General features: G+C 41.2%; 1 protein-coding gene across 8 annotated transcripts in view; it reads right to left on the bottom strand.

The window, feature by feature from the left end:
* Positions 1 to 27,382, bottom strand: part of USP28 (ubiquitin specific peptidase 28) — a 79,499-nt gene extending 52,117 nt beyond the window's left edge. For 4 of the 8 annotated variants that reach the window (XM_029574057.1, XM_029574060.1, XM_029574062.1 and 1 more), the window contains exons 1-8: positions 27,157 to 27,382; positions 11,048 to 11,125; positions 7,676 to 7,808; positions 6,809 to 6,914; positions 6,401 to 6,563; positions 2,500 to 2,586; positions 1,955 to 2,092; positions 1,646 to 1,719 (exon numbers count right to left, since the gene is read on the bottom strand). In XM_029574057.1, coding sequence (XP_029429917.1) covers positions 1,646 to 1,719; positions 1,955 to 2,092; positions 2,500 to 2,586; positions 6,401 to 6,563; positions 6,809 to 6,914; positions 7,676 to 7,808; positions 11,048 to 11,125; positions 27,157 to 27,213 — 836 coding nt within the window. In that variant the 5' untranslated portion in view covers positions 27,214 to 27,382. Of the gene's footprint in view, positions 1 to 1,645; positions 1,720 to 1,954; positions 2,093 to 2,499; positions 2,587 to 6,353; positions 6,564 to 6,808; positions 6,915 to 7,671; positions 7,809 to 11,047; positions 11,126 to 27,156 lie in introns of those variants that run through there. The other 4 variants (XM_029574058.1, XM_029574064.1, XM_029574061.1 and 1 more) reach the window with 3 other exon arrangements.
* Positions 27,383 to 27,909: the final 527 nt, after the last annotated feature.

Genomic DNA, 27,909 nt, shown 5'->3' with positions numbered 1-27,909 from the left:
GTATCAATGTTACAATGGTCTCAGAAAGGATTTCATCTTTAAGAAGAATTGAATCGATAGAGAACTATATGAGACATCTAAATTTGAGACTGTTGAATTTCCCTATAATTGCAGGGGAAATACCCTTGTTAACTTTCAAAAAATTTGTAATGGAGGTTCTGAAGATTCCTCAGAGTGAGATACCAGCTACAAAAAAGCTCTTCTTTCTTCCAAAGAGAAGTAGCACGCCGATCACTTTTCCCCCTCAAGAGTCAGAATTTCACAATCTGACTGATTACTTAGAAAACTCTAATGTTGAAATTATTGACCGTGCAGTGCTCTTTGTGACCTTTTTTGAAGAAACAGCTGTATCCTTGATAATGAAGAATTATTTTAAAAATATAAATGTTTCTTTTTGTGGAGGCCTTGTTCGAGTATATCCTGACTTAGCTAAGTCTACGCAGCAGCGTAGAAAAGAATTTCTACTTATGAGATCTGAGACCATAGCAGCTGGGGGTAGTTTTAAACTACGCTACCCCTGTAAATGCATAATACAACTGGCCAGTAACACATATGTTTTCTTCTTACCGGCCCAACTGAAGGATTTTTTATCTGGTAGGAGACCACCTGAGGAGTTGTAATGAGGTCTATATGTAAAGGTGGTAGTTACAGGGCTAGTAATTTGTAATTGTTTCTTTTTGTTACTCCTCGTATAGTTTCCTTTCCCCCCTGTATTTCCTATGTAACAAGAAAACGATGTTTGCAAATAAGAAATCTTTGATTTTGTTTCTAATGTTAAGGGCAGGAATGGCCCACTACTAACTTTATAATTTCTGTATTTCCGATACAATGATTTATTGTATATTTTTGGTAAAAGTTGAGAAATAAAAAATTAAAAAAAAAAAAATGCTTATCCTCTGAAATCACCCCCTACTCAGGTCACAACCATTACTGTTGCTTGGAAGAGAGAGAGTCACTGCGCGGCTCGGTACTTGGCAAGAAAAGAGGGTGCTAGAATACAGGGTGGCAGCAGTGATGGGAAACGGATCCATCTCCATCAAGAGACAAGCCAGGAAGGTGGTCTTTCACCGATCAGATGGGAAGATCACAACATCTGGCAAATGTTGTATACTTAGGAAATGTTTTAACCTGATACTGGTTCAGAAAAGGAGAACTCTCCTTCTCTCAGTATCTTATGGCTCAATTTACTGAATGCACTCTATTTCAAATTCCATTTATTTATTTATTTATTTTAACATATTATAAGCCAAGGAGGTACCAGGTCTCAAAAAAAAAAAATTAAATTCTAAAGGCAGGCTTGGTATTTATCCTTACTCCTCCCACTGCTAGATTCACAACAGACTGCATCATAATAAATATGCCAATTTATAGTACATCAAGTTATGCTCCTTGTGACCTTGTTCAAGTCACTTCACCCTCCATTGCCTCAGGTGCTACTGGGCGCCCTTTGGGGACAGGGAAATACCTACAGTACATGAATGTAATCTGCACTGAAGCGACTGAAAAGCAGAATCAAATAATAAATATTGACTGTTTATCTCTGTATAAATGTTATGTTATGTATATATATATATCCATTTGTATGCGTTAAAACTTAAAAAAAAAAAAAAAAAAAGCACAAAAATAAGAAACCTCTAACACTTACTCTATGTTTACAGCCAGTTGAAAAGCATCTTCCAGCCAGTCAAGGAGTTTGTGTGTAAACTCGCTCACATCTTGCTAAGAAAAAAGTGGGTAGAGAAAACAAGATTTTAAACAGCAAAACTATTTTAAGACACAGAGTCACCAACAAGCTACTTGAATGACTTAGGATTAAAGCAGTATGCCTCAGTTTAAATTGTTTCATGAATATCAAAAAATATTAATATTTTAGTTCTTTTGCTTTCTGAATAACTAGCCATTGTACTCATTTACATTTGTATAACACAACAACGATTTACATAATCACTTTTACCTGTTGGGCTTCAGCTGACCGGAAGGCATCTTTTAAGAGCTCCAATGCTGCAGATGGGTCGACGAATTTACGATTTGACCCCACCAGCAAGGCAAAAAGGCACTGAAGTTCCTGCATGAATGCAATGTTCCTCTTCTCCTATAAAACCCCAACACAGGATAAACAGCATATAAAGTTCCCTCCGAGGCAGGCTTGGCGCGCGCAGGCTGCCCAAAATCGGCAGCCTTGAGCGCGCCGATCCAGGATTTTATAAGATACGCGCGGCTATGTGCGTATCTTATAGAATCCAGCGTACTTTTGTTTGCGCCTGCTGCGCGAACAAAAGTACGCGATCGCGCTCTTTTTTAAAAATCTACCCCTTAGTTATTTAGGAGTGTAGCTTTTTTTTTTTTTTTAGTATTGGCTTCATCATGAAAACAGATTATAAAGAAAAACAGCTCTCTTTTTAAAGAAGCGTGTTCATTAGTGAAGCACTGCAGACAGAGACTAACAGAGGGGGGAGTTATGTTGATAGTGGCGGCAGCAGGAAGCAAAATAAAACTTACACTGCGACTTTGACAATTTTCAAGGACGCTTTGTGGTAAACTGTAGCCCAGGACCAACCTTCGAAATTCCGGCAACTGAAAGAGTGACTGAAAGTACAGAAAAACAGAAAACTGAGCCTGCAGTTAAGATGGACACACAACAGGTCAGTCCTGAAGACTGTGCTGCCTCTAGCCTTTCCTATTCCTCAGGAACTAACAGCCCCCACAAGAAACAAATTCCCACCTAACTGCTGAGTATCTTCTGCATTTCCTTTGCCATTTGTGCCAGTGACTGAACAGTTCGATACACCAACAGGTGAATTTTAAAACGTGACGGCAAATACCGGGGGATACACGGTGTGGCCGAGCCGCACACGTGCCGAGCGCATTTGCGAAAGGGCCCGTTACGCGCAGAAGTGCTGGGCCAGCCAAAAGGGGCGGGAAGGGGTGTGTGGTCTGGACAGGGAGGGGGCCAGCCAGGACAGCAGCCATTAGGCCCTGTCTTGGGGAAGCGCATGCCGGCAGCCAGTCAACGTGCGTAACTTACTTCTGCTCCAAAGGAGCAGGTAAGTTGAAAAAAAAAAAAAATAGGGTTGATAGGTAGGGGTTAGGGGTCAGGGAGGAGAGGGGAAAAGGTAGGAATTGTAGGTAGGGGTTTAGGGAACTGGGAAAGGCCTACCTGCATATGCATGCAGATATTATATTTTAGAATATGCATGCAGCGCCGAGCTGATGTTAGAAATTCTAGGTGTCCATGTGAGTCTTTGAAAATTGACCCCCTAAGGGTTTGGGGAGGAAGGGAGGAAGCAAGTTTGCTCACCGTAAATGTGGATGATGTCATCCGGTGGCACCAAATGGGCTCGTCTCTCCTATCTAGTAGAGCTTTTAGCTCCAAGAGGCAGGCAGATATTCCATGGCTAATTTATCCTATGTATGGAAAACACCATTTACGGTGAGCAAACTTGTTTTTTCCTTTGATAAGCAAGCTGAATTAGCCATTATATGTGGGGAGTCCCAAGCTGAGGGTTGCAGCAGAGCATTAATCGAACAAGCAACCCAGACTACTGCAAGAGCAAGTTATACAAAACTGCTTGTCCGAATTTGTTCAGTCCTTGAGAGGTTGTCCAGACCGCAATGGGATGTAAAGCAGTTTTGCAAATGTCCTTGAGGGGCACTTCTCTAAGCTGAGCAACAGTAGAAGCAACAGCTCTGACTTGATGAGCTTCAACTGAGTTTGTGATCTACAATCCTGTTGAAGTGTAACAATGCTGAATGCATTTCACTATCTAGGTAGACAATGTACATTTGGCGACTACGATGCCAAGTATATTAGCGTTGTATGCAACAAATAAATGCAAAGTCTGGCTAGTCTTATATTGGGCAAAGACACTTTTTACAATCAAAGTATCGAGGGCTCTTTTTCCTTCATGGATATGCAGTCTCAGAAAAAAAGATAGTACGATGGATGGATGGATTGATATGAAAAATCAAGATAAACTTACGTAGAAATTTCAAGTGAATGGGAAGGACATGGAAGAATTACATGTATGGCATACAGCTAACATGAGCTTGGAACTTGACAACTCTTATAGATAAGTAACTGATGAGGAATGCTACTTTTCAGGACAGGAACTTAAGAAAAACCATCTATAGAGGCCAAAAAGATGACAATGAGCTGAGAAAGGTCAACATGCTAGGCCCAAGCAAGTGGAGGTTTTCATATTGGGAGTTTAATGTGGCACAAGCCTTTCATAAATCTCAACCTCAATGGATGTGCTGAATATGAGGGTTTATTAACCCAAGACCCCAATGACGATGACCTGGTGTGTTGTGAAGGGGGGAGGTCTTCCACTTGCTTGGATGGGAAAAAACCCTTGTCTACTGCTTCTGAGCGACTTGACCCCACTGCCATTGAGTAGAAAGATGAAGAATCTGTATATCAAGGGTTCTGATGAGTTCACCTTAATGGCCAACATTGGGACTCTAGTCTGAGGTATCGCTACAGCAATGCTAGAGAGGAGCGGCTGGATCATTCATTCCATCTCTCTAGATGAAGATGCAGAGAGATGTCTCATTAGACCTGCAATCTGATTATGCAACTGACATGTCAACTAACCTGGTGCAGGAACAGTCTTCACTTGCGCCTCAAGTAGAGGTATTTTTTTTCGGAAGCAAATGACAGTATAAAGACTATCAGAGGCTGGAGTCTCTAATCAAAAGAGCTCTCTATCAGTATAGAAGGAATGAGGGCTGTGGTAATTGGAGGAGGCAAAGGTAAGATGATCCCTTCAGCAGCTGGCCAAAAGTGGCTTGCATACAGCTGTGTAGATAAGGAAATTTGATGATTCTAGTTCAGAGTCAGTGCATCGAATGCTTTGATAAGAGTGTATAGTAAGGATTTTTTTATGCAGTTTCATCAAAGTGAATGGCTTCGAATGCACAACCATGCTTGTTTCTGAGCTGTACATCAATTTGCCTTTAGGAAGGCACGTTGATGCTTCCTGTGCATCGAGAGCATCGATGCATTGTGTGTAACTGATTGCTTGCATCAGAGCACTGTGCATTAAGTGCATCCCATATTGCATCAAGTGCACCAATGTGCCTTGCGCCGATTGTATCAATGCTGATTTACGTTTCTTTGATGCAGGGTGATTGTATCACTTGACTCCTTGGCTTCGATTTGGGCCGATGGGGGATTTGTTGAGGAGCTCCTTGCTCAATTCATGTTCTGGCGAGGCAGACAACACTGCACTGCAGGAGGAATTACTGCAGCTTCTGAGAGACTTATGCAGTTCCTCCATTTGGTGTGCCCTGGAGCATTTGAAAAATGGGACATCTATCCACAGGAATAACAGTCTGCCTGGTCATAGTCCAAAGCAAAGCAAGGACAACATTCGGTAAGGCCTTTCCACTAATGCAGTTCTTAAATCCTCTCATGGTAGCTTTCCCGGCCATTATGAGGTGGCAAAAAAAGTGCTGTAATAGGTGTTGCAGTGTAGCACGGCAACTAAAAGTAGGAAAACTGAAGAAAATAATGAAAATGAAATAAAAATGTTAAAAGATTTTGAAAATAATATCTGGAAACACAGAGTACATATCTGTGCTGTGCTTAGACAAAAATGACTGAGGTGGCTCACAAGCAACACCTGTGCAGGATCTTCCACACATGCTTAGTAGAGCTCAAAGCTCTACTAGCTAGGAGAGAGGTCTGTTTGGTGCCGCTGAATGAAGCAACCCATATGAAATGGCTAATTCAGCATGCTTATCAACAGAAAAAAAGTGCTTCATAATTAAACTCTAAACCTTATGTACATAGCTGAAACCACTAACAGCATCCAGTTCAGTCTTCCAATTCCAGTGTCTGGTCTCTGCCTTATCATCATGCTTTCAGACTGCATAACATAACCCAAGAGGTATTCTGACATCAGTGCCCCACTAACTCACTGCATGTAAATGGAGAGAAAAACGCCCTTAGATTCAGACTGATTTTGTCACAATTGTAACACCTTACTGAAGAGTGCAACCAACACAAATCAAATACTAAATAATGGATCACGTCACCACTATTTAACTAAAATGGTTATTGCTCCTCAAGATATGTTGAAATGTGAAAGCTAATCCCTCTCTAGATTTTCAACAACCATTAACATTTTGTAAAAACTAAAAAATTCTATTTAAGAAGTCCACTATTTTTTTTTTATTTATAAAGTGATGTCAAATGACAATTACAGGGACTTCATCCCAATTTGTTTATGTTTCAGCACAAAGAAGTGACTTATTAAAGGCTGCACAGCAAGCGGTGGGATCTGAATTTGAATCTCCAGGTTACACATCTTAAGTGTTTTGATTGCTTAGCTACACTGCCAGCCCTTTACCTTAAAACAGAATAAAATAAAGCAAGTTTGCTTGACCGCCATTACACCTGTATAACAGCACTAAACCAGCACGTGTTTCCTATGTTCTTCAGTCCGACTGGCCAGTCGTCCGCTCTCCTCCACTCGCTGGGGTTAGGGTGGCCTCCCCATACTTCACATCGTTTTCTCTTGCAGCGATTTTTGTTTTCTGCCGCATTCGTCTCATGAGCCCTGCCAAGACCAGATAACATGAGCTGATGAAAACAGTTTTCGGCAATTTCCCCATTCGGTGTGAACAGGATGAGGAGAGGGCTAAGAAGCTACTTAGTCTATCTTAGCGTCTGGAATGGGGGGTGGGTGGAGGGGGTAATGTAGCGTAATCATAGCTCTTCCTGTTCATATGTAAGAGCTGCCCAGACTTCTGCTGAAACCCGCAAGCTATACTTTTTGGAGTGCGGGAACTCTGGCTGCTGTACCTGTTTGAATCCTGCTCCTCTGCCGGAGGTTTCGGGGACTCCTGTAAGCTGAAAGTAATGGCTGCCTGCAGGTCACCCTTTTTCTCATAAGTTAGGTCAATCACATCTAGAAATGAGGTCATACCTGGTAATTAGCAATTGCCTTTAACATTTTGAACAAAACAGAAGCATGAAGAAGTGTCATTTCGGTTTCAGGTTTTCATTTTTTTTAGTCTGTTTTCATTTCAGCTCTAGTTTAAAATTGATATTTCGGCTCTTATAGCATTAACAGTCATTATTTTCTTATGCTTGTAGTATGTTTGCCATCTGCACAGATAAAATAATTGGAAATGCGTCACGCTGACTGAGAATCCAAGATGACAAAATCAACAAAATTTTAGTTTTTCAACAGAACAAACTCGTGTTTGCACGAGGCCTGAAATGATGCAAGATAGGAAAGTCCATTTTCAACACCAATTTTCTTTATGCAAATTAAAAGAAAAAAACCAATATTTCTCTACTTTTTTCTTTTTACTAGAAAACTTTTACTTAGTAATAATTAGCCAACTATTTTATCAGTTAAATAAACTTTTGGTGGCACCAATACATTTGATAAATGCTATTTATCCACATCAGGTATCCAAAAAAAAAAAAAAATCACCCAAATGAAAGCCTGTACCAATGTTCATATTGGAATAAAAAAACAAAAAACAGTACACCATAAAGCAGCACAGATTCATTCCTTAGCACAAGAGATGAAGAGCCACCACAGAGGCAGAACTGGCATTTAACAATTCTTTCTAATACAAAGAACAGATACTAAGTAAAAACATTCTTGGGCTATATTGCACCTCAGTTTCTCTTTCAGATATGTCAGTATTCACCTACTTGCAGGCACTTCTTTGCCCACGGCACTTCCTTCCCCATCAGTTGGTTCAGCAGCTACAGGATCCTGCCCTGGCTCTATAGCACGTTCATCAGTGAGCAGGCTTACTGCCTGCGTTATATCACCATTACTGGCCTGTCAGGAGCAACAAAAGGAGAAAAACAACAATTGTGCGTTTCCAAAACAAAAAACACCCCGCTTCAATTTACAAAACAAAAAAAGCAAACAGGACAACAAGAGAAATTTTCTTTACGGATTAATAACTGGTAACTGGTTAGAAGACAGAAGGAGAAGGCCAGGATTAAATGTTCAGTTTTCTAAAAGAGAAAGGTCACTAGTGGAGTACCATAGGCATCCGTCCTGGAACCTGTACTGTGTAACATTCATAAATGATCTGGAAAAGGGGACAACAAGTTGAGATGATTAAATCTGCCGAGGGACACAAAATTATTCAAAGTTGTTAAAACAGCAACAGATTATGAGGAATTGTGACATTAGGAGAATTGAGCATCTGAATGGAAGAAGACATTTAATGTGGGAAAAGCGTAAACTGATGCACACAGGAGAAAAATAATCTTAACTACACGTATACAAAGATGGGATTTGCATTAGGAGTCACCACCCAAGAAAAGGATCTTGGAGAACATATGCACTGAAATCCTGAGCTCAGTGTGCAGCGATGGTGAAAAAAAGCAAACAAATGTTAAAAATGATCTAAAAAGAAATTGAGAATAAAATGGAAATTATATTGCCACTGCATCAATCCATGGCATGACCATACCTTGAGTATTATGTGAAGTTCTGGTTGACCCATAAAAAAAAAAAAAAAAGAGACTTAGGTGTAGAGAAGGGCAACAAAAATGATAAAGAGGATGGAACGTCTCTCCTATGATGAAAGGCTATATAAAAGTTAGGGCTCTTCAGCTTGGAAGAGAGACTGAGAAGGAGCACAACAGAAGTGTATAAAATCATGAAGGGGTGGAACGAGTAAGGACAATTATTTACCCTTTCAAACAGTACTAAACACAAGGGGACACGCCATGCAACTAAAAACCGGTAGCTTTACAACAAAACTAGCATAGCAGGGTATAAAAGAGGTCTGCACAAGTTCCTGGAGGAAAAGACCATAAAACATTAGCAAGTGGGTAGACAAACCATTGCTATCCTTGGAAGCAACAAAAAACCCCCAAAAACCCAGATCTACTGTTTGGGGTCCGCCAGGCGACCTGAACTGACCACTGTCGGAGACAGGATGCTGGGCCTGATAGACCTTGGTCTGACCCAGCATAGAATTTCTTATGCTCTAACTCAATGTTAAATTGTTATCTGCCCTCCCCCTCAAAAAAAACAAAAAACACAACATACTCAACAGGATGAATACTTAAGAACATGCCATACTGGGTCAGACCAAGGGTCCATCAATCCCAGCATCCTGTTTCCAACAGAGGCCAATCCAGGCCATAAGAACCTGGCAAGTACCCAAAACCTAAGTCTATTCTATGTTACCGTTGTTAGTAATAGCAGTGGTTATTTTCTAAGTCAACTGTTTTGATTATTTAAAGTCAAAGAAGAGTCTGATTAACAGCTGCTAGTTTAATTTAATTAAAGTAGGAACAAAAATGATATGCATAGTACATATGTTTTTGTGTTACAAACCATGCAGCAAAACCTTAAAACCAAATTCCCCCGGTCTCCTACCCTTCCCCTCATTAAAAAAAACAAAACCCTAAACCCCTCCTTCCCATCCCTCCCATAGTAATCCATTCTATAACAACGTAAGTAGGTAAGTCACTATTTTAATGTGTTTGTTTAATTCTCATACAAATGATTGCATCCATCAGGTACTAAACTGTGCATTCCTGCTGGAGGAAGTAACACTGCTAATGTACTGCACATGCCTCACTGTACCAACAGGGACAAATGTGAATAAATATGAAGCATGCTATTAGTTTTCTCCCACCACAGGCTCTGTTCAGTAGGATCACTGTGTTGGAAAACGACTGCTGGGATTAATCCAGTCAAAAGCCTTAGGCCATACATAGCGCTTGATGCACATGTGAATAGCACCTTGGCCAACTATGTTAAGTACTTGGACAAGCTTGCAATTTTGGCCTGAATCAGGTCAATACTGAATAATCAAAAGAGGCTCCACTCTCACTCTCTAGCCTCTTCTGGAAATTCTGTTTCCTCCTCTCTTCCCTCCTGGTAGGACTGATGACTTGTGCATGGCTGCTCTTCAGTCACCCTATGGTACTCTTGCTTCCCAGAGTACAAAGTGGTCTCTGGTTTCTCAGGGTTTTCCTCTGGTGTGGACAGTGGACTAAGGCAAGTTTGACCCCCTAGCTCAATTCTGCAACTGTTGCATCATATTCCTAGCTTGCAAATCATTTCAAGAGGTATTTCAGTAAATGTATTTTTAAGTCTTAGAACAGCTTTATAATGTTGTCAAATGATCATTACAAATAATACTTTACCCGGGGCTATAGTTAATCCCAATGTAGAAAGTGTTTACTTCAAAGAGGGTCAAAAGTACTGCAAATTGATTTTGAAACCTGGCTCTTAGGACTGTATGTTCTCAGTACATGTTCTTTGACCTGTCCCAGCCAGCAAAATGAGACAGGTAGCCATTTGCTTTTATTATTCCATTTGTTTAATGCATTCTTCCAAAGCACTACACGTTTTAAGTAATAGGACATACATAGATATGCTGGGCTGGGATTTTTCCAAGCCTTATTTTCTCTTTCTACCAGAGGAATTTTAGGCAGGTTAGATTATACAACCTGTGATCGAATAAAGTCAATACACCAGGATTAATATCCTTTTAATTTCACAGCAAGTACTACAGGATTTTTTTTAACAGCCACATAATTGTACCTTCAGTTTAATCTCTCATCCAAAAGCCAGCCCTGTAAGCAGTACTAAGATGTTGGCTCACTACTTTCATCCTCATTTAGTTTTAAGCTTCTGGTCAATAATTCTTTAAAATATCCTCAAGTTCTCTTGCTTTTGGAGAACACAATAAAAAGGAATGTGCATTAAATGAACTGATGTTTATTTAGGCTGGGTAATGGGATGAGGTTCGGAGGGAGGGTAGTTTCTGAGGTTGTACCGGAGTGGGAATTTTAATATATGTACTATGTATTGAGATTTGACTGTAGTCTGTAAACCACTTTGATACATATGGCACTGTGGATATCAATTTGAACATAAACAAACATAAGAGACTAGGTTCTCTACACTCTTATTCCTTCCCACTTCCTCCTGCCCTTCCTGCAATGTCTTACAAAAACCTTGGTACAAGTCACACGACACAGCACTGTTGGCTGAAGCATGGCAACTCCCACCATATTCTATTAAGGAAACCTACTACTAACCTTTAGTGCTTCATGAAGGAATGAAGCATCCTGGATACCGGTTATTTCTCTTAACTGATTCAACAGCATTTGACTATTCTGTTAAACAAAACAAAAAAAAAATGCAAAATTAGAAATGACAAGACAAGGAATAAAGAGCTTTAAGTTTCCAGACACACAGAAAGAGTGGATCAAGACCTTCAGGCCCATCTACTCTGTCCATACTCCCTACTGATTGTAATCACAGTTCTATTCTCACTGTAAAGAATACCAGAATCCACGGATTTTGAATTCTGACCCTGGGTTTGCTACTCCACTAGGCAGCTAATTCCTTGCATCCACCACCTTTTCTATAAATAAACCTTCCCTCAGGTTTCTCTGGAGTCTACCCCCCCCCCCACCAAGCCTTGTATAATGATGCCACGTTCTAATCCAGAACCCTTTTGCCGTGTGCTGCAGCACTAGAAAAGGCCTCTGGGCACAGAGCTCCTGTTTTACATTTTCTCAACTTCAGCAGTACTTTGCCCAGCAAAGTTACCCATCAAAAGCCCCCGATTTTCCAATTTCCGCAAGGCATTAAACTATTATCAGAAGTCAAGTCAGACTAGATCTGACACAGCAATTTTTTTTACAATGTTTCAATTCACTGTGAGCAAAAATAAGTGGCTAAAGTTTATTAAAACTGGGTGGAAAAACGTGCAGCCAATTGTTCCAATAATCCAAACCATTCAGGCCTTTCGGTACATGTAAGGATTTGTAAATAGCAAGTCAACACCATAAATCACCTGCTACTACAATGAATTCAATAAAACTGTACACTACAATAAAAGTAAAAAATGACACAGCAGAACATTAAGGTGGTTCCCTTAGTTAACAAATGGCTTGATGACCATTGCAGCTTCAAATTAAAATCCTGTCTTTTCCACCTTCCGCGGAACCTCCACCTCCCAGGTGCAGTACTGCTGTACTCTAGGGAACATTCAACCACAGCTGTAGTCTGGGGTAGGCCCAGATTTAGGTATAGGCAACTGCCTAGGGTGCCAAATTTTGAAGGCGCCAAATATACAGGTCAAAGGGAAGCCTACCTCTGCTTGCTTTAGTGCCACGTACCAGCAGAGTTTCAAAGGTGCATCACCATGTCACTGCCTATGGAGACCAAAATCTTACATTTGGCCATGGGTCTGGGCCAAAACAGCAATATCAAATGGAGTGTGTATATCCACGGTATACATCCTGTGCCCATAGATCCAGGCCTTAAAGCTGCTTACCACAGGGCACCTTGGGCTTCTCTGTGCTCTTCGACAACTTAAATGCTCAATCTTCCTTTTTTTTTTTTTTTTAAAGGGAACTTAAAAAGGGCCAGCTTCAGAACAATTTTAAAGCAACAAAGCAGATAGGAGAACTATGTCCTAAAAAGTAGAACAATTCTAAGACAGACTGGTACACATCCTTACCGTAGGTTGACAAAAAAGAAAGGGGCTCGTGAGGTAGCAAGCTTATATGGGAACTCTCATGCATGCTCAGAAATTTCTTTACTGAGCGGAGAAATAGCCTAGTAGTTAGCGCAGCAGGCTATGAACCAGGGAAATCAGGGTTCAAATCCTACTGACATTCCTTGTGACCTTGGGCAAGTTACTTCACCCTCCATTGCCTCGGGTACAAAAACTTACAAGCTGATGCAATACCAGGCTAGCGCACAGGTTAACTCGTGGTTGGACATGCATCCATAACCCCTTATGCAATAAGGAGATCAGCACAACCAAACCAGTGCCTAGCTAATAGCCCTCACTCATCACACGTAAATGCCATGTTGAGGAGGATATTAGCTAGTGGCGTTGTGAATCGTATTTCTCTTGACTGAAAATATCGTACGATATTTTCAAAGTCGTCAGAAATCGGGGGCTCCCTGAAACCAATAGGAAAACCCCACAAAATTGTTCGTGGGGTTCTCTTATCGTTTTGGGGGAGGGTGGGAAAAACGGTACACAAAACCAATCCCTAAACCCACCCAAAAACGTTTTAAATTACCTGGTGGTCCAGTGGTGGTCCCGGGAGCGATCTCCTGCTCTCGGGCCGCCGGCTGCCACTAATAAAAATGGTACACTCAATTCTCATCCAAACATGACAGGTCTTTGTTAGCTGTATTTAATCACATGTCATATAAATATTGGGTCTGATATCACTAATAAAAATGGCGCAGATGGCCCTTTGCCCTTACCATGTGACAGGGTATCATGCCATTGGCCGGCCCCTGTCACATGGTAGGAGCACTGGATGGCCAGCGCCATCCATTTTTATTAGTGGCAGCCGACGGCCCGAGAGCGGGAGATAGCTCCCGGGACCACCACTGGACCACCAGGTAATTTAAAAAGTGTTTTTTTTTGGGGGGGGGGGGTGTCGGGAGGGTGGGGGAAGCTAAGGGAGCTGTTTTGAAATGTTGGGATGGGTTTTTTGTTTATCGGCTTGGGCGCAGCCGATAAAAAAAAACCCGATCGGGCCGCACAAAAAAAAATGCACGATGTGAATCGGAACCGGAATCTGTTCCGGTTCCGATTCACATCTCTATTAGCTAGCACCCTCTTATGTAAAAAATAAATGTGCATCCGATGCACACATTTCTACCCTCAAAAATTAACGCCAACCCCAGAGCTGGCGTTAAATCTTGAAGAGCCCCTAAAGTTTACAAAAAAACCGAAAATACTGCTTTTCTGTGATTCCTCAGACTTAATATCAATGTCTTGTCTGCGGTCAGGTTAGGAAAACGGATGTTCAATTTACAAGCATCCATTTTCTTAACCCATGCACAGCCACTTCTCCTGGGCGCCCGATGCCAAGGAGACGCTAGGGACACACAATTTCCCCTAGTGCCTCCTTTTTAATGCAACGGCTCATTAACCTACCGCATCGCACACCTGGGAGAGGTGGATGGGCGCATGTTAGGAAAGCAGGCGCTCAATCACGAGTACTCATTTTTTCCGCTCACACATATTGCATCGGCCTGTTAAATTGTAAGCCCTATGGGTACAGAAAGTACTTACCATACCTGAATATAATTCACTTTCAATTGTCACAAAAGGAGGAGTTTATATTTTAAAATTATTATTATTATTATTACGGAGCTCTGAGAGCTAATTTCATGGCGGCACAGGATGATGTCACCCACGCGTAATGGCAAATTCATGTCTGCTTGTCGATGGAGAAAAGACTTGGAACCATTTGGGATAAGCATGAAGGCATCACATTATGATAAAATTATGCATATGAGAGATAAAAAGGCAACATGAAATACCTTCATGCACCTACTTCTCTCTCAGCCAGTAAGAATGCCAAATTGCCTCATAAGATTCCAGTTCGCCCTCCAACAAGTATGCTGGTCTCTCAATAGATGCTAGTTCATACACTTTTTCTTTCTAGATAATAAGTTTTGATTCTGACTTCCAGAACTGAGCAACAGAAAATTCTGCTGCATCAAATAAGATTTATTACCACAACTTTTAAGCTGGGGTGGGGGTGAGGATGGGGGTGGAGTAGGCCACCTTCTCAAAAGCCCAGGAAGAATGACATTGGTGCTAAAGAAATCTGAAATCTAGTAATTAGCCTTATCTGTTTCAAACATGCCCAAAATCTTTGCATAAAGAAACAAGACCACCGCATAATTATCACATTGTGTGTCAGAGCTCACCAATAACGGCATTATTCAGTTGCTTATGCTATATACTAAGTCTGCTCATGGTAAGACTAAGCAGCTTATTTGATCATACAGCAAGCCGCAGATATCTGCACCAAGCCAGGGCCTGTGGATTTTACAGCCCCCTGAACTAACCCCACATCACCAGATCTATTTATATTCAGGCTACATCAAGTTGTCACTAACTGGCTTACAATGGCAATCGGAACAGCACTAGTTCTATGGTGATGGGCATATCAAGAAAAATCACAAAAAAAAAAATAGTTTCCTCAAGAAATGAAAATACAAGTGGCATTTAAGTGTAACTGACGACAGAATTATTGTTTTAAGTGTTTCCGTAATAAAGGTGTTTGAATACATGAAAGCTCTTTCTTATCAAAGTAGTTTTTCCTATTATTTGCTATACTATAGCTGTGAATTTTTTATTTTAATCTTGAGAAAGAAAAATTTGCAATACAAAACCCTCAGTCATAAACAGCAGAACAAGCTGTTGTGTTCCAGGGGAAATCTGTTCTCCTACGTGTTCCTTTCATTTTGAGAGACTCTGGTTTGGCAGTGCAGTTTTAGTATATTTTCACACATTATGATTTCTCATTTACACTGAAAGGATAAACAAAGAGAAATATACTTTGAGAAAAAAAATGTATTTCTTCTTTAGTTCTTCATGAGCTTAATATAAAAGCAGAGGGGGTGCGCTGAGAATACTCATAAGTTACTGACTGATATCAAAGGCTAGATGTTGTAAAGAGCTTTTCTCATTGTTGGGGAAAAATGCTTAGCACATCTAAATGCTGTATTTTAAAAGGAATCCTGTTAATGCAGCAACACAGACACACAAGCTTGCACACAGCTAGTATAAGCCTCCTAGAAAACCAAGGCAAAATTAAGTTTCCAAAGAAAGAAAAAAAGCTTTGTAGGACCAAAAGCATTCAACCTATGTTCTTCTGTTTTTTTCCAAACAGAAATACCATGAGTAATGGGACATATAAGGCAAACGGGGAATTCATAAGGGTTTCACAGCAGGCTATTTTAAGCCTGGGTGAGCATGCCACTTGTGTCTGTCATTCGCGCTTACAATAAGGTGCCAGAAATACACAACATAAGTAATAAGCTCAATAAGAACATTTGGGTAGGAGCGAGGGGAAAGTAGTTTAACGTTTTGCAGCTTTATTTAAAAGCAGTATTTTAATTTGGCTGACTCAAAAGTCAGCTAAGACGAAACATTTTCCACTCCCCAACAGACACACATGTATAAAAGCACTATAAGACAGCACTATAAATACCAAGATAGAAAATATCACTTTTTATTTAAAGTTATATTCTTCCTACTTCAGGGCCTTTTGGGTGTACAGCACTGGCTTGGCTTCTGACCCCCACCCCCACCCACCCACCCCCTCTCCGAGCCTACTACAGAGCCCTATAGGAAGCACACAGCTCTGACAGGCTAATGGGGGATATTGGATGTTTACCATTAAGGCTTGGCATGCTCCAAACTTTAAGTACAGAGGCAATAATGAAAAGTCTGAATCCCCATTTGGAAACATATACCACTAAAGGGCTAATTCAATTTGGTTAGCTGAGCGGAAGTGCTTCTCTGAAAGCTCCTGCTTAATGCAGTCAAAAAAAAAACCACCAAAACAAAGACCATGTTAAACTTTGCTGTCAATTTTTTTTTTTTTTTAGTCATTAGGGAAGAGCAAAAAGGTGAGGCTTTATAAAACATAAAAGGGAAAAAGTACTACAGGATGGGGCAGAAAGACAAATTGGACACATACAACATCCTAGATTAAAATTTAAATGCTTCATTTTTGAACCTCAAAAAGTAGTTTACTGGAACCTATTATGCTGGTAACGCAATATGTGAGTATTAATAAAGAATCATTTAAAGAATGCCTGACAATGACTGCTACGCTCTTAAAAGAAAGTCATGTCCTTCCCGACTTCATGCTAGTTTCTGCACTTCTAGAGTCAGGTTAGCAAAAAAAACAAACAAACAAAAAACCCAACAACAATGCAGTAACCCAACAAAAGAATTACAGAGATGAAATTAAAGCTTATTGTAAAAGTTAAAATCACAATGCTCTTAGTACCAAATTATTGAGCTTCTGTCAGTTAAAGTCAATTTAACAAGCACACACTTTCAAAGAGTCATGTCCAAATGGGTTGTCTGTCCATGAATTCTAACTGTAATCTGGTCATAAACAATGAGTCTCAGCGTCAGTATTCTGGGCAGCAGAATATTTTGTAAGTGTAATATCACAGCACTGAGTATATGGGTTGTACTGTAACAGCCCTCACACCCTGGGGCTAAAGGCTGGAGGGGATTGCATTACAGCACTAACCTGAAATGCTAGTGCTGGGTATGAGCCAAAACATTTTTTTTAAAAAGCAGTCGTTTCATTTAACATGAATGTTTAATGAAAAGATAAAAAGTAAAAACATGAAAGGAATAATCTTTGGGCTGTTCTGTTGAATTAAAGAAAGGAGGTCATTAGAGCTCCTAAAAATATGACCAGTTTTGTTTTACTTGTTTTTAAAAGCTTTTTGTGGGTTTGAAAATATTGTGAAAACTAAAGGTCTGATTTACTAATTTTTTCCCTGCAGACATATAAAGGGAAAAAAAAAGCCTTAGTAAATCAGGACCTAAACCCAGAACCAAATTTAAAAAGGCTGAGAACCTGCCAAACAAATGTACATCTGCCACAAACTATAGCATGGCAGACTCTGTACCCTGTTAAAGTTACAATCACCCCTTCCACATCAGACCACTATAAATAAAGTTTTAGCAACAGCTCTGCTGTGCAGGTGTACATTCCCGAGTTGGAGAGTCATGCCTATTGATATAATTCTTGCGATGGCTTAAGGCGCCCCCAGGAACAATTCAGCAGTTATTTATGGAAAACATGAACATTTACTCTTGATATTTACTGAGTTACACGTAGTAACCATTAAGGAAATCAGACTTCAGATATCCTTCTGATCTCCGCTAAACGGAATGATGTGACCATGCAGCCCTGCCATTCAGCTGCACGATAGCATGCTTCAGGGAAGGTGCTGGTTTGTTGTACATATTGGAGCTCACAAGTCTCAATGATATCACGGCGTTGAGCCATTCTGGCCTCAACTGGAGAACGTCACAAACAGGTCAAACCAAAGAAATAGTGCCACTGAAGGGTTCGGTCTAAAAGATGATGCCTGAAGGCGGGCTTATATTACAGAAAAAGTGAACTGCTGTACAGTCTCTTGAATTATACCTTTTGATATTTTTTTACTCAACACATAAATTTAGCTCTGGAATTCATTGACAGAGGATATGGTGAAAGCTAAGAGTATAGCTGCTTTTAAAAAAGGTTTGGACAAGTTTCTGGAGGAAAAGTCCATTAACATTTATTAAGAGAGTTGCAGAAATCCACTGCTTATTCTTGGGATAAGCAGCTTGGAATCTATCTACCCCTTGGGTTCCTGTCAGGTACTTGTGACCTGGATTGGCCTTTGTTGGAAACAGGATGCTGGGCTTGATGGACCCTTGGTCTGACTCAGTATAGCAAACCTTATGTTCCTATGATACCCCTATATTTTTCTAAATTCAGTACAACCAGCTCTCTCTGCTAGAGGGGGTGTGGGTACATTTGGTTGCACATTCATATGTGATAAACTGTACATTCATTCAGAACAATTAGATTTTGGTTAAATCTAAAGTGTCATTAATTGTTCGCTACAGACACTGACCCCCCTACTCCGTGTCTCCTTGGGAGATGGGACAGTTTTACTTTCTCCAAATATATAGTACTAGAATATTAGTTGACCATTTAGTTCATGCTGCTAGAGATAGAATTGCTTTTTACTGGAAGTCTGCTCCCCAGATGGACTACGGGAGACACCACACAGCTGACATCTCAATAACAGAAAAATGTATATCTTCACTTAGGGGGAGATCTGAGAAAATATGTCCAAATCTGGGGCTTTTAATGGTTTGATAACCTTTGATCTGTAAATGCTCTAAAATGTAGCTAAATTGCAATTTCTGTTATTTGTATTTTCTTTAATCTGTTATGCTTTTTATGTGCTGCCTGTGTTTGAATTAAAAGGATTAAAAAAGAGACAATGTCCTGTTCAACAATCTAATAATACAAGGTTTGCCAGAGGAAAAAGGACTTGCCTAACAACTAACAGCATTAGGGTAACCTCCAAAGAGCCATCATTACAGTTGTAATAGCAGTGATAAAGCTGTATCAAGGTTCAAAACAAGGGTAAGCTGCACACAATGATGATTACAACAAACGAGTATAAGAAGACAGGATGTTTTTGGACAACCATCTCACCAATTTCGGTGGCTGTGTGGATTGCTACAAAACTGAATGGTAAGACATGGAAGACGAGAAGGGTGTTGGATTAAGTAGCACTCTTGTAAAAGTCTAAGACAATTCCATTCATAGCAGATGTGGTGGAGAAGAGCATTGGAACAGGATTTGGAGAGGCTTGGAACAAATATGGAGGACAGTGGTAGAAATAGGATTGAGAGGTCTAAGTGAAAGAGATGGGGTGGGGGCCAACTCGTGTTGGTTTAAGCACACAAATTATCTTCTCATCTATCCAAAAGAGTAATCAAGACTGGGCAGACTGAATGGAGCAACTGATCTTTATCTGCCAACATTTACTGTATTACTATGAGTACGGCAACCAGTAACCCTAATCACCTATGTTCATTCTTCAATGAAAGATCTATTTCTTTACTCCATCTAATTCAGAAGTCAACATACATGCCCTCTTTACAAATATCCATTCATCTGAGAGCCATCATATGCAACTGCCAGTATTTTCCTGCAATATGGCCCATGTAAAGGCCAAAAAAATGCAAAAACCATTTATGAGGAAGAAAAGAGCAGCTAGTTCTAAATCTAATCTTTAGCTGACCATTAATTGCCCGTATAAGACAAGCACTTGGCTCTCCCACTCAGCAGAGGCTACAAGTCCTGCTATGGAAAAATTTCCCAGCTGTACTACTAGCTCAAGGAGCTGAAGTCAAAGTAAAAAAAGGGAACACAAGATTCTTGCCTCACAGGGAAACAAACCACAAGCTGCCCAACTTTATGAACTTTTAATCTAAAAAGAGTCTTTAAATAAATAACACAAATATATACTTTTTATTAATTACATTCCTGGAGTTTGTTTTCCAGCCTTTTCTCAGGGTCCAATCAGGGAGTTGCTCTAAAGAAACCCATCTCAAGATGGCAATTTATCCAGCATTATAGAAGCAGATTATGTATGGAATAAAAGAAATTGATCTCAGTAATTATATGCATTAATACTTAATAATTATATGCATTAATACATACCAGACTGATTGTTATTTATCTTAGTTTTTGCTAAAGGATCCTTTGTATTTTAACTACACAATTCCAATAGCCTTGCGTTGGTATATCTTCATCTATACAACACAATTTTTCACATTTTTATGGGTACCATCTAAAATTTATGGTTCCTAGCTGCTTTCACATTTACATCCCAAAGAATTTTTTATACCTTATCTTAAAAGATGTATAGCCAGCATGCTACATAGTTCATAGTGGCTAACAATTGTACATACATAATTACAAAATACAAAGACTATAACATAGAACACACAATAAAAATAATACAATCAACAAAAATGAAATGACTGAACTGACATAGTGGAGAATAGCCGTAATTACTACCAGTTATCTCAAGGTATGAGAGACTATTTCCCCAAATGCATGCCAGAAGAAGTAGGTCTTCAATTCAGTTGCTTTGTAAAACGTCTTCGTACAAATTGTCACCTGAAGAAATTCTGGCAAAGAATTCCATAAACACAGACTGGTAATTGACAATGCCACAGTCACGGGCCTCACCCAAGGCCTGCACCATGGAACTCACCATGGAGTGAAGGAATATCCAGAAGAATGTAATGACATGACAGGATGGTATAGGATGGAACTTAAGGCAGTTTTCACCCAAGGTTTTTTAGCCTGATAGAGGAAACTAGCTTACATACAAATTTCTTGCTCGAAACTTTAAAAGATCTGTATTTGAAAGGAGCAAGTTCAATCAAATATGCTAAATAATCTCTACAGAGGCTAATTATGTCTTCTTTGATTAGCAGTTCTTACAATATTGTATGAATCAAACACTTTTTCACAGTAAAGACCCCAGTTATTATATACTGGGAAAATGTACACAGTCTTTCTATTGACCTGCCAGTTCTTTCCTGCTCCTTTGGGCTTCCAGTTCAACTGGAACAAGAGCTAGAAACTGGTGCCATGAGCCTTCACTCACAAGTACCAGAGAAGTTTTTCCTTGTTTTATATCCCATCCCAATCATGGGATGTATAGTCTCTCTCGCTCCCCATGCTTTACCTCACTGTCTCCCGTCCCGCCACCCCCCCAGTGGAGACAGGATGGGAGGTAGAAAGAAAGCTTCTCCTCCTCCTCCTCCCCAGTCTAAGAGAGCTGGCGCTTTCTTTGTGGGGAAAGGTGTGCCACGCCCTGCCCTCCCCCCACCAGGTGAGGCTCTCTGCTACATGAATTCTGGTATTGTGCCTCTTTGTGTGTTGGCCATCCCTACCCTAGGGGCTGTGAAAACTGTCTCTACAGCATTCCCAGTCTTGGCCAACCTGGGACGTGGAAGACTTGAGCCAGGAATCAAACCCAGGTTCCTCCATATATGAGCCAACAGGCCAGCCTGTGATTATTCTAAAGAGACAATATAAGCTATTGTAGTGAATACAAATGTATATAATACAAAATAATCTGTTTTTAAGATTTTCAAAATGTGAGTGGGCATGTGGGTATTTTCTCTTAATCTACAGGACCTGAATGTAATTCACTTTGAAATATCTGAAAGATGGAATATAAATCAAATACACAATCAGGCCAATACTGTAAAGTGCGCTCAGCTGAGTGCACTTTTTAACTCTGTTTGGACGCGCGTCCACAACCCCTTATACAATAAAAGGTTTAGCACGTCCACAACATGCGCCCAAATGTCCCCCGTCCCCCCCCCCCGAAACTAATAGCGCTCATCTTAGGCAAATACAGGCGTTAATTTCTGAGCAACCTGAAAAAGTGTATAGAAAAACAGAAAATACTGCTTTTCTGTACATCCTCCAACTTAATATCGTAGCGATATTAAGAATGAGGAATCAAAAGGTAAAAAAAAATAAATAAATGAGCTGGTGGGTCAGGTTAAGAAAACAGATGCTCAATTGTACGAGTGTCCGTTCTCCTAATCGGTGTGCAGCCACCTGTCTTGGGCCAAGGTGGTGCTAAGGGTACACAATTGTCCCCAGCACCTCCTTTTAGCACGACTCCTCATTTGCATTCTGTATTGCGCGCCCAGGAGAGGGGACTGAGCACATGTTCAAAGAGCGGGCGCCAAAAATAGATGCACTTTTTTAGCACATCCATACTGAATCGGCCTGAATGAATGAATCCTTGCACCTAGTAGACTGATCTACCATAAAGACATCCTTAAAAAAATATATTTTATCCCCACTACAGTTCAAACTTAAATCAACTCTTCAAACAGTTAACGCTTCCATAATAAAAAAAAAAATGTTATTTCCTTTTAGATACCAATTCAGAATTTCCAAATTAGATCAAGAGATCTCCAATTTCCAATGTGCTACTGAAAACAATTGGCTCATATTAAATCTTTTTCCCTCTAGAACAAGAAGTGCTTCCTTACAAAACATACTTCACTGCCAAATGCAAAGAAAGTGAACTTACTGCCACAAGGGATTGTGTGATATGGGAAATGGATAAAGGCCAAGAAAGGAACACCTGCCAGGAAAGAAAAAATAAAAATGCCCAGAGGGTGTGTCTAACACATAAACCTACTCTTTGAGAAGTTTAGTAGACCGATACATAAGGAATACAGTATTACACAAGAAACAACATGCTCCCAACAGTTTGGGTTTTTTTTCAGGAGAAAAAGCATGGGGTTCTCTGTAGACAGTAGGCTAAATTAGCCATGATATGTGGATGACGTCATCCGATGGCATTGAACCCCCCTTCTCTCCTAGCTCATAGGGCTTTTACTCTACTGAAGATGCGTGGGAGTTTCCATGTAGGCACTATCTTGTGAGCCCCTCAGTTGACTGTAAAGCTCAGCTGTAGCTAGTCAACTCTCCAGGGAGGTGGGTCAGTATTAAGCATGGCTAATTCATCCTGCTTTGTATGAAAAACCTCATTTACAGTAAGCAAACTTGCTTTCTCTGTCAACAAGCAGGGCTGAAATAGCTATGACACGAGGGGAGTCCCAAGCTAAGGGCTGCAGCAGAGCACTTACTGAAAAGCAATCCTGACCAGCGCCCGCCCGCCCCCCCCCCCCCCCCCCCCCCAACACACACACACACACACAATGGGGAGTTGACTACTGAGTGAACAGGTTGCACATAACTCCTTGCCCAAAGTTAGTCACTTTTTGATAGACTGTCCAGGCAGTAATGGAATGTGAAGGTGTGACCTGACAACCAAGTTGCAGCTTTACAAACCTCTTCAATAGGTGTGGCTCGGAGATGAGTCACTGAGATAGCCATGGCTCCTACTTGATGAGCTTTGTGATCTAGAGATCAACCAGAGCATAACAATGTGTGATACTGTCTGTCAGCCAATTGGATAATGTGTTTTGCAACCACGATCGAAAGAGATGAAGAGAAGCCCGACAATGTGGTTGAGTTCTCTTAAGATAATATGTCAAGGCCCTTTTACATTAGATAGCCAAAACTACTTTTGGCAGAAACTTGGGGTGAGTACAGAGCATCAGTCTGTTGTGGAAAAATTGCATGTACAGTGAGTAATGAACCAAAGTCTGAAGATCTCAGACTCTTCTAGCCAACATGATGGCAATTAGGGATACTACTTTCCAAGTAAGGAACGTTAAGATAGCCAACTAATGGTTTGTAAGGTGGTTTATTAGTTGTGCCAATATCACATTGGCAACCAGAGGTTTCATGCCACAAGCCTTTCACGAAGTTCAAAACTGAAAAATGTATGGATATTGGTTTGCTGTCCACTTGAACATGGTAAGCCACAATGGCACAGATACACCTTGACCGATGATGTACTGAAACCCAAAGATGAGGAGGAGAGCAAATACTTATGCAACTCCTTTGGTTTGCAGGCCAATAGATCTAGGGAGTTTGCCTGATACCAAGATGAAAATCTTCTCCATTTAAAATATAAGCTTTTCTAGTTAAAGCTTCCTGGTGGAGATTATGTCATCCTCCACCTCCTTGGATAATAACAACGAGATTAGCAAGAACTCAACATCCATGCTGTCATGAGGGAATATTTGGATGACATAGACCTCTGTCCTCGAGTTAAAATTGGATTGTATCTCAGAGGGATCAGAGGGCTGAATGACTAAGGTGATCAGGGAGAGGTCCTCTCATCTCGGACGGGATTATTCCTGGAGCATGATCCAAACAACTGTCTATAGCTCCTTCCTCAGATTGGCTAGATTCCTCTGCAACAAAATATGGTTGTGCCCTTGGGTCGTCTGATGGAAGCTCCCGAGACATGGAGGCGAGGGGAACTCCCCCCTTGAGTGAACAGAAGAAACTGAAGGGTGCTCTCCTTGTCATCAGCTGCCAGCGAGGCAAAGTCTTCACTAACTGCTACCTGGTCTATGGACTGTTGGGCCTTCTGCCCACAGCAAGGACAGTTCTGTTCAAGGAGTTTCTGCTTGACTCAGCATGGAGAGAGCCCAAGGAAGCCCCACTCCGAGGGGAAAACAACTGGCTTTTCACCAACTTGAGAACTTCCTGCATCTTCCAGACTGCTCCTTTGGACTTCAGTGACATACAGCCACAATCGTAGCAGTTAGCTGCATCATGGTCTGGCACCAGACATTGATAACAAATGTCATGACCATCAGTTATGAACATCTTCTAACCACACATGCAGTCTTCAAAGTCAGTGGGTGCGGTCTTCTTGGAGCCAAACATGATTTTTTTAAAAATGGAGAAAGAGGAAAAAGTTAAGGTGGCACTGAAAAATGCTTTTCAGAGGCTACTGAGGCTGCGACGCAACTCAAAGGGCAACCAAAAAACAGAGAGAGTACACATCCATGCAGGAGCTCAGATGAAAAAAGACTGGGGGGCTCACAAGGCAGCTCCCGTGGAGTAGAGAAAAAGCTCTGTGAGCCAGGAGAGAAATCTCTGCTCGGCATCGGATGATGTCATCCATGTGTCATGGCTAATTCAGCCCTGCTTGTCGATGGGGTGACGTCACCTTGTCAGGCACAACTATAACACACTGTCCCATGACAAGCAAAGGCATCAGGTTCAAGGGACATTTTTATCTAGCTTAATAATCTAGAAACAAGAGCCAGCCTGGTGACTCAATGGCCCTCAAACCCAACTGGGGATTGTTGCCTATGCATTTGTTTTAAGGGCAACTACACTTGCACATGTACATTATAGAACAGAAGAAGACAGGGTAAGGTATGTACACACTTTATGTTTTCTGTTACTAGTAACCACTCTCTTACTCCGCTGTCAATTACTTTCTCAAATAAAAAGTAAAGAACTTAATTAAAACTTCACCTGCCACATGTCTCTATTGCAAGTATTCTTCTGCCAATAGCTGTACAGATTCCAAAAACAATGAAACCACCTGACTGGTAATAAACTGCTACAATTGTGGTGATAACCAAAGAACACAAACACTAAAACTAAAAGTGTCTTCTTTACAAGTTATTAACCATCATAGACCATAATAGACACTCCCAGCAGCGAACTACCTTCATTTGCCTTTTATTTAATCATAGGCCAAAAGTTCATTTTTTAAGTTTTTTTGTACATTATGGAGATAAAATGCACTTGTCTTGTTTCTCTCTGAAGAATAAACTCCCCAACTTTTGGCCTATGATTAAAAGGTATGCATTTACCTACACAGTATGCTGAAATCAATGTCTGGTTTAAATTAGCAACTGCAATGAATATTTCAGTAATGTGTGTAACATTTCAATTCATTTTAGTTAAAATGTACACACATTTTTTGTGAATATGCACATCAGCTTGCTGTGCAAACCAAAGTACACACATCCTGTGAAATAGCTGAACCAATATCCATTAACATCCTAGCTACAGCACCAAGTCCACAGAAGTGGCACTTGAGCGTTTTAGGACTTAAAAATTAAATAACGAAATAATTCTAGAGTCCTAAAAACACAGGGCATACCTGCTGCCAGACTACTGATCTCTTTTCACTTCGAAGACATGCATACTAAGTGCAGAACATGGATAGGGCACTGGGTTGAGTATGGAATGTTCTTTCATCTACGCAAAATGGAAGAATCTCAACTGTGCAAACAGGGTGACCCAAGCTGGTCTTGTTCTGCTATCATTTACTTTTGTTACTATGTGCTCTAATAATCTTATCTTTCCACAGTCCCACCTCTCAAATTTCTTAGCTGATGTACAACAGGTCGAGTTGAGCACAAAACGCCCATCAATATTCATTAGACTGTTGTAGGGGCAAGTTGCAACCACCTCATAACAGCTGCCGTTTAATATTTGTACATTGTTTGCTTGTCCGGACCTATTTGTTGCTGATACACACTATCTACTCCCTCTTCTTCTGCTCTTGGCGGTGAAGCCAGAATGCGCCTCAAGACTAGGTGATTGTCTATAGCAGCAATAATGTCAAGCAGCCTTTCTTGGCCGACATCCATAAACAAAAGGCAATCAGGAGATTACACTAGAAGCGATAAAGGTGCTATAAATAAAGGAACTGGATTCTCATGAAAATGGTGCATATAGCCTTGAAGCTGTCACTAAATCCTGGCTGTTAAGAGAGTAAACTTCTTCCTCTTAATTATCTGGAGCAGGCCGTAAGCTTCCCAGAGCCGGGACTGCCTCTCGCGGCAACCGTACACCGATTGCGGTGTAAACTTTTCTACTCAAGTTTTGGAAAAGTAACGACGTCTCTCCATCCTTGTCCCTCCGCAGATCAGTAAGTGGGCGAGGCGAAGCTTTTCTCCTTACTGATGTTCTATTTAGGGTGGACGGCAAGATTAGATCTGGGAGGTGCTGTAGCGGGTGCCTGGGAGAAGGCGGCTCCTGCCCCGGGATAAGGCCCGAGAAGTTTTGTCTCTGAAAATCCGGCAGAGCCGGGGGAGAAGCAGGAGTGCGCAAGGGGGGGGGAGAGCGGAAAGGAGAAGATACAGGAAGAAGTGGGGAGAGAAATTAACAAAAACAACATAAAAAAAAAAGAGAGAACTGACAGCGAAAATAGACAAATGAGAAATAAGGATAAAAAGTAAAGAAACTCCCCAAGATCGAGAAATTAAAAACAAACAAACAAACAAAAAATGTAAATACGAAGCAGCCGGCCGGAGGTTCCCGCCCCACTTTAAATACGCCTCGGGCCCCATTCTCAGCTCCGCCCGGGGAACTCCCCAGCCTCTTCCTCTCACCGTGCCCTGGCTCTCGGCGCCGCTCTCCTCCCCGTCCTGCTGCAGCTCAGCGGTCATGACTCTCGCTTGCCCCACCGGGTGCCGGGGCCACCTCGCTCGGTCCCTCCGTCCGAATCCGCCACACGGAGCAGCAGCGGCCGCCGCCGGCGCACTCCCGACGAGGACCCGCCCCTCGCCCGGACGCACGCCGCTCCCCAGCTCCCAATGGCGGCAGCCGCGCGCAGAGTTGTGGCGCGTGAGCCCGTCCCCTCCGCCGACGCGGCGCGTTCTCGGCTCCGGATGCACGCGCGTATCCCCGTCCTATCATCATCATCCCGGCCTGCTGCTAAGAACAGTGATCCAGGCAAGGGAGAGGGAAGATGAGCTGGATCCTCCGGTGATTCAGCTCGGGTCTCCTGCTTACTCCAACCAGCCACTTGCTGCTGTCCCTCAATTTTGTTTTTTTGGGATTTTTTTTTTTTGGGGGGGGGGGGGGGGTTCAAAAAGCCAATTTTTCCCGCCTGATTTGCAAAAAAAAAAAAAAAAATTCATCGGGTATCCTGTAATTTTATTGAAGTGCCAGCCAGTTAGCAGTAAAACACAATACCTTGTTTACCCCTCAAAAATCACAAACTCCTCCTTAAGCCTATCAAGTTTCTAATGTTTGTTTAGCGCTTTTGTTTCCTCTTCCTTTTTTGTCCTAAAATATTTTGAAGTAAATATTCAGAGCCATTTAAATGGATAACATAAGTTATCTGTCTAAATGGCTAGTTT

The sequence above is a fragment of the Rhinatrema bivittatum genome, chromosome 12 (assembly GCF_901001135.1).
Source record: "Rhinatrema bivittatum chromosome 12, aRhiBiv1.1, whole genome shotgun sequence".
NCBI lineage: Eukaryota > Metazoa > Chordata > Amphibia > Gymnophiona > Rhinatrematidae > Rhinatrema > Rhinatrema bivittatum.
This window is presented reverse-complemented; position numbering and strand designations above follow the sequence as displayed.